This window comes from Thamnophis elegans, unplaced genomic scaffold (assembly GCF_009769535.1).
Source record: "Thamnophis elegans isolate rThaEle1 unplaced genomic scaffold, rThaEle1.pri scaffold_28_arrow_ctg1, whole genome shotgun sequence".
Taxonomy (NCBI): Eukaryota; Metazoa; Chordata; class Lepidosauria; order Squamata; family Colubridae; genus Thamnophis; species Thamnophis elegans.
Genome location: NW_022473760.1, coordinates 49,895 through 57,348, shown reverse-complemented (window position 1 = coordinate 57,348; position 7,454 = coordinate 49,895). Strand labels below are relative to the sequence as shown.

General features: G+C 50.5%; 1 protein-coding gene across 1 annotated transcript in view; it reads right to left on the bottom strand.

Annotated features, from left to right (window-relative positions):
• Positions 1-45: 45 nt before the first annotated feature.
• Positions 46-7,454, bottom strand: part of LOC116523434 (U4/U6.U5 tri-snRNP-associated protein 1-like) — a 29,382-nt gene continuing 21,973 nt past the window's right edge. Inside the window, exons 11-15 of the mRNA XM_032238549.1 lie at positions 6,179-6,191; positions 6,033-6,141; positions 1,401-1,531; positions 465-635; positions 46-211 (exon numbers count right to left, since the gene is read on the bottom strand). Coding sequence (XP_032094440.1) covers positions 56-211; positions 465-635; positions 1,401-1,531; positions 6,033-6,141; positions 6,179-6,191 — 580 coding nt within the window. The 3' untranslated portion in view covers positions 46-55. The remainder of the gene's footprint in view (positions 212-464; positions 636-1,400; positions 1,532-6,032; positions 6,142-6,178; positions 6,192-7,454) is intronic.

The window sequence follows — 7,454 nt, the reverse complement described above, 5'->3', positions numbered from 1 at the left end:
TCCCAGAGTTCCCCAGGCAGCAGCAGAGAATTCTGGGAGTTGACGTTTACCCTCCTTAAAGGGGGTGAAGATGGAGAAGCAGTGATCTAGCCCCACTTACATCCTGCTGGTGCTTCTCTTCATCCAAGTTGACCATGCTCCAGCCAATGTTCTCCTCGCCATCCGAGTCGGAGCCGCCGGTGGCTGACCTCTCGTCGTCACGTTCAAAGTCCTGGGAGGGGGGGGGGAGAGTGGAGGAGGGGAGACATGTTCTGTGGAACCCAGCTGGCCACGCAAGAAAACCAGTTTTGAACCAGCTACAGCTTCCAGATCCTTTCCCAGGGCAGCCCCACGTGCAACTCATGGCAGTAGTCAAGACGGGAGGTGACTACAGTGTGGGTGATTGTGATTAATGCCACGCCTCTCAAAAATGTGTCCTTCTACCCTGCTTTCTAAAGTAGTCTCCCTGCCCCAGACGGTTTTACCAGAAGTTCTTCCTGCTCCTCCCGGTTCCCGGCCAGCCCGTAAGTGGGGATCTCCCCCAGCGTGCGGCAGAATTCGGAGGTGGCATTGAAGACAATGGCCCCCTTCTTCTCGAGCTCAGCATCGTCCTCCTGGGTCCGGCTGCGCCCCAGGGTCCGCACGATTTCGACCACCTGGAAAGGCCAGTGAAAGGTGAGAGAGGTCAACCTTAGGGCATCAACAAGGTTGGACTTGTGTCCGAGGAGCTGGCAGAGAGAGAGGGAGGGAGGGAGGGAGAGAGAGAGGGAGGGAGGGAAGGAGGGAGGGAGAGAGAGAGGGAGGGAAGAGGAAGGGAGAGAAGGAGGGAGAGAGGCTGGGCCATCTGTCAGCCCCCGGATGGAGAGTCAACAGCCCCCAGGTCTGGAGGTGGGTGATGAGGAAGAGGAGGAACAGCTGAGTCTAGTGCCTGATGCGTGAATGCGCAGAAGGCAGAGGAGAAGAGAGCAGTGGGAATCTATGGGCTGGTCCTTGGGATGGAAGAGCCAACACTGCTAGCGAAGCCCCATCCGAGCTCTGGGGACAAAAGGCCGGGGGCAGAGATGAATAGATGTGACAGACAAATATTCATCTCCCAGCTTGTCAGCCACTTATAGTGCACATTTCCGAATCGTGTCTGAAAATTATCGGAATTCTACTTGGAATCTGCAGCTCCTTCTAAGCGTGTGTGCGTATGTGTGTCTGCTGCTGGAAGAAAGCCAGCGCACCTTCCGGGACTCCCTTTGCAGGGGGGAGTGAGAGAAAGAGAGAGACTGCATGGAATGTCAACACGGAGAGTTGATCCAAGGCAACAACAGGTGGGGCAGTTTGAAATGTAGAGAGGGAGGCTGGGGACGGGTGGGAGGGGAGAGCCGCTCCGTTGTGCCCCACTTCACGTGGCAAAGGCTCCGCGCGCCCCTCACCTTTTCACCGCTGTCCTTCAGCAGCTGGATCTGACGCAGTTTCCGCCCCTTCTCCAGCTGTTTCTGCAGCTCCATCTCGGCCTCGTCTTCCTCCAGCACAGGGGGAGAGTGGGGGCCTTCCATGGCATCCTCTGCCCACACGGGGGGGGAAAAAGACAGTTTGCCTTGAGGGCCCAGTCCAGGCTTGACCCGGGTTCCTCCTTGGCTTAAACACCAGCAATGCTCAACAATGGCTGCCAGAGAGATTAATCGTGGGGTCCCCGGTGCTCCCCGAGCTTGGATGTTGCCTTCCAGATGTTTCATTATCCAACTACCGTATTTTTCAGAGTATCAGATGCACCAAGGTTTTGAAGAGGTAAATTAAAAAAAAGGTTTTTGCACTCCCTCAAAACCTTGGTGCGTCTAATACTCCGAAAAATATGGTAGTTGGATAATGAAAACCCTCTGCAGGTTTTTTTTGTGAAAAATGGGGCATGCAGAGAGTTTGGGAGGCTTGCAAAGTGTCCCTTGGGGGCTGGGGGGAAACGAGCAAAAAAAGGCCCGTTTATTGTTTGTTTTTGCCCTCCCCAGCCCCCAGGAGCATTTTGCAGGCCTCCCAAACCCTCTGCACATCCATTTTTGCAACGGGGCGGGAAGCCAAAAATGCTGTATTCAGGGTATAAGATGCACCCAGATTTTTACCGTCTTTGGAGGGGGTGAAAGGTGCGTCTTATACTCCGAAAAATACGGTAGGTAACACCATCAGAGTGAGTGAGTTTTGAGTTTGTCCATTTATATATAGTAGCTTGCCACGCCAGTATTGGAGGTGGTTTTCTGCTTGGGCAGCCCTTGAAGAGCATTCGGAGACTTCAGCTCGTCCAGAATGCAGCCGCGCGAGCGATCGTGGGTGCACATCGGTACACCCACGTTACACCTATCCTCCGCAAGCTGCACTGGTTACCGATTGGTCTCCGGATACGCTTCCAGGTGCTAGTCGTCACTTATAAAGCCCTTCATGGTATTGGACCTGGGTATTTGAGAGACCGCCTGCTGCCAATTACCTCCCAAAGACCCATTAGATCACACAGGGTTGGCCTCCTCCGGGTTCCGTCTACCAGCCAATGCCATCTGGCTACTACCCAGGGGAGGGCCTTCTCTGTGGCAGCTCCGGCCCTTTGGAACGAACTCCCCGCAGAGATTCGGACCCTCACCTCTCTCCAGGCCTTCCGAAAAGCCGTTAAAACCTGGCTGTGTCGGCAGGCCTGGGGTTGATGAGTTCCCCTCCCCTCCCGATCTGTGTGGCTGTTGGTTGTTTTTTAAATGCCTGTATTTGTAGTTTTTTGTGTTCCACTTTCCCTCCTTGGGTTTGTGCGCCGCCCTGAGTCCCGCTGGGAATAGGGCGGCATATAAATAAAACGAAACCTAAACATAAACCTAAACCTTGGTGGTTCCTTGTTTAAGGTACTGTTTTCTGCCTGTTTGTCTGGTGTTAATCCCTGCTTATCTAGGTGGGGATATTTCTGGTCTGATGATGTTACCTAATTGGAAATGTCTTCACAAAGACAAGCGACTCCGGGAGCACCAGCCAGAGGTTAACTCTGAGCGAGAGAGATTGTCTTCTACCAAAAATAGGAAACTGCTCAGTGCCTCCTTCCTTCTCACCCACATCAATCATCATCCGCAAGAGTGCTTAGACTTATATCCCGCTTCACAATGCTTTTACAGCCCTCTCTAAGCGGTTTTACAGAGTCTGTCTCTTGCCTCCAACAGTCTGGGTCCTCCTTTTACCCAGCTCGGAAGGACAGAAGGCTGAGTCAACCTTGAGTGGGTCAGGATCAAACTCCTAGCTGTGGGAAGAGTTTGTTTGCAATTCTGTATTCTAACCATGGAGAGGGAGGGAGGGAGCGTGGGAAGGAAGAAGGGAAAGGGAAGGAAGGAAGGAAGGAAGGAAGGAAGGAAGGAAGGAAGGGCAGTAGTACTTAGACTTATATCCAACTTCACAGTTCTTTTACAGCCGTCTCTAAGTGGTTTACTGAGTCAGCTTCTTGCTCCCAACAATCTGGGTCCTCCTTTTACTCAGCTCAGAAAGATGGAAGGCTGAGTCAACCTTGAGGTGGTCAGGATCGAACTGCTGGCAGGCTGGAGTCAGCCTGCAATCCTGCATTCTAAGCCCTGAGCCACCGCGACTCTTACAGAATAAGAACCGAGGTGGCGCAGTGGTTAGAGTGCTGTACTGCAGCCATTTCAGCTGACTGTTATCTGTAGTTCAGCGGTTCAAATCTCACTGGCTCAGGGTTGACTCAGCCTTCCCTCCTTCCGAGGTGGGTAAAATGAGGACCCAGATTGTTGTTGGGGGCAATATGCTGACTCTGTAAACCGCTTAGAGAGGGCTGAAAGCCCTATGAAGCGGTATATAAGACTAACTGCTATTGCTATTGCTAGTTGCAAGAAAAAGTATGTGAACCCCTTGGGATTACGTGGAGTTTTGCATGAATTGGGCATAAAATGTGCTCTGAACTTCATCTAAATCACAACAATAGAAAAACACAGGCTGCTGAACATAATACTACACAAACATTAGATGTTGCCATGGTTTAATTGAACATAACATGTAAACATTCACAGTGCAGGGAGGAAAAAGTATGTGAGCCCCTAGCCTAATGACTTCTCCAAGAGCTAATTGGAGCCAGGAGTGAGCCAACCTTGACTCCAATCAGTGTGATGATATTGGATGACAGCTGTCCTGCCCTTTAAAAACACAAACCTGTTTTGGGTTTACTGGTTTCAAGAAGCACTGTCTGATGTGAACCATGCCTTGCAGAAAAGAGCTCTCAGAAGACCTACGATCAAGAATTGTTGACTTGCATGAAGCTGGAAAGGGTTACAAAAGGATCTTCAAAAGCCTTGATGTTCATGTGTCCACGTTAAGACAGACTGTCTACAAATGGAGAAAGTTTAGCACTGTTGCTACTCTCCCTAGGTGTGGTCGTCCTGTAAAAATAACTGCAAGAGCACAGTGCAGAATGTTTCATGAGGTAAAGAAGAATCCTAGAGTGTCAGCTAAAGACCCTACAGAAATCTCTGGCACATGCTAAAATTTTTTGTTTGACACATCTACAATAAGGAAAACATTAAACAAGAATGGAGTACATGGGGGGACACCACGGAGGAAGCCACTGCTGTCCAAAAAAAAATATTGCAGCACGTTGAATGTTTGCAAAAGAGCACCTGAGTTCCCCCAGCACTACTGGCAAATATACTGTGGGCAGATGAAACCAAAATGGAGCTTGTTTGGGAAAAACACACAATACTATGTGTGGAGAAAAAAAGGCACAGCACACCAACATCAAACCTCATTCTCACTGTAAAACATGCGGAGGGAGCATCATGGTTGGGGTCTGCTTGCTGCCTCAGGGCCTGGACGGATTGTTGTCACTGATGGGACACTGAATTCCCAGGGTTTATCAAGACATTTTGCAGGAAAAGTACGACCATCTGTCGCAACTGAAGCTTCGCAGGGGATGGGTGATGCAACAGGACAATGACCCAAGGCATACAAGTAAGTTAATACAAAAATGGCTTCAACAGCACAGAACACGCCCTCTGGAGTGGCCAGTCTGAGTCTGACCTCAACCCGATTGAACTGCTGTGCATGACCTTAAGAGCGCGATTCACCACAGACATCCCAAGAATATTGCTCTATACTGAAAGAGTTTTGTGAAGAGGAGGGTCCAAACTTACTCCAGATCGTTGTGCAGGTCTGATCTGCAACTACAGGAACGTTGGTGAGGTTATTGCTGCCAAGGAGGGTCAAACCAGTTATTAAGTCAACGGTTCAATACTTTTTCCTCCCTGCACTGTGAATATTTACATGTTATGGGGGGGGATATATAATATGTGTTAGATTTTAAAGTAACGCGACTGCACTGTATACTGTTCTCTTTAATTCCAGTGTAAACATAGGACAAGCTGAATATATTAATAGATAGTAGAAATACACCGAAGGGGGAGTAGAGGGATAGAGAAAGAGGGGTAGAGAGGGTGGGAGAGAGGACTGGAGGGAGGGGGTGAGAAGGAAGGGAGGGAGTGTACCGGGAGAGGGGAGTGGTAGAGGGGGAGGAGAAGTAGGGTAGAGGGAATGATGGAGGGAAGAAGGAAAGTTGGAGGGGGGCGAAGGAAAGGGTGTATGGAGGGCGAAGAGGTACATTGGGGGTTTCTATTGATGGGGGTATTGTGACAAGAGGAATGGCTGTGTTTATTGTTTACTGTTATATGGCCCCGGTTCTGCACAGTATATATGTGACTGTACGAAAAATGAAATGGAAATAAAACACATTTCCACACACAAAAAATATATATATATATATATTTACATTGTTATGTTCAATTAAACCATGGCAACATCTAAGTTTGTGTAGTATGATTGTCAGCAGACTGTGTTTTTCTATTGTTGTGACTTAGATTTATTATTATTTTTAAAAAATATTAAAATTGGACTTAGATGAAGTTCAGAGCACATTTTATGCCCATTCATGCAAACTCCACGTAATCCCAAGGGGTTCACATACTTTTCTTTGCAACTGTAGATCCAGATTGAATCCACTCCAGATGCCATTTTGGTTCCCCCAGCATTTGAATTCCAGCGATACTCCCCATCCTCACTGCTGATCTCCATTTTTTCTACCCGGATGTCATCTGACTGGATCAGCTGCTCTCCTGCTCTGTTTTCTGCTGCTGACCAGGGATCCCTCCTCCTCTTCCTCCTCCTCCTCCTCTTTTCACAGGCGGCCCGCCGTTACCCGGCCCCGGATCCTAGGGAGGCAGGACGAAGTGGGTCAGGCATGAGAAGAAGGGGCCGAAAGAAGCTTCCCACCCGTGATCAAGATGGGGCTGACCTGGGTTAAGGCCTTCACAGCGTAACACCTTAACTGCCACCCACGTTGGCTCAGGGATTTGTGTGAACCCAGCTCCTGCCATCAAGCATCCCCGTGCGCGCAAGGGAGAGAAAGGCCCGGAGACACAGCTGTTCCCCTCTGCCAGTTTTCTGGCCTGAAGGAACACAACAGCAGGCATGGGAGGACAGCCACACCCCGTGGCTGTGTCCACACAGTCTTCACTGGGTGTGAAGGATTTGGATGCTAACCTGAATTTGACCTCTTTAATGCAGTGGTTCCCAAACTTGGCAACTTTAAGACTTGTGGACTTCAACTCCAGAATCTCCAGCCAGCTCTGCTCTGCTGGCTGGAGAATTCTGGGAGTTGAAGTCCACAAGTCTTAAAGTTGCCAAGTTTGGGAACCACTGCTTTAGTGGAATTGAGATTCTCTCGGGGTCCAATTGTGCAAACTTCGGTGAATTCTCAAGACAGAGGGTGGGGTTTCAAACCCTGCCTAGGGCCATTCCTTTAAACCAGCAGTGTCGCACTCGGGGTCCGTGGGCTGCATTTCCAGGATGGCCCCACAGCCCGCGATGTGGTCTGATCCGTCCCTTGGGGCTGGTCCTACAAATTTAAGAGGCTGGCCTGCATCACTTCGGCCCGGTCTACCCAGTGCGAAGAGGAAACATGCCAGCAGTTTGGGGAGTGGTGTCAAGCTGGCCACACCCACCCAGTCAGCCACGCCCCCCCAAGGTCAACCACAGCCCTGATGTGGCCCTCAAATGAAATTGTTGTGGCCCGCCAGCAGCCAGTGGGGCTGGAAGCAGATTCGGAGAGTGAGGAGGTTGGGAGGAAGGTGGGCCAGTCCTGGAGTCTGGGGAAGGCTCTGAGGAGGGCTCTGTGTCGGAGGCAGAGAGGGGGCCAGGGCCGTCCAACAGTTATCAGCTGCCTTCGGAGTCGGACATCAATGGGGCAGAAGAACAACTGGAGCCTGTTCCCAGTGTGCCCATGTGCAGAGTGTCCAGATGAAGGGAACAGCCAAAGAACAGGGGTGGATTTGGGAGTAAGGCCACAGGTGGACGATGAATGGCCCCCTCCCAGAGGGAATAAAAGAGGAGTGAAAGGGGAGTGGAGTTTGCAGGAGACAATTTCTTCACTTAATTGGTTCGTGACTCTCCGAGACTCCTGGCCAAGTTCTGGA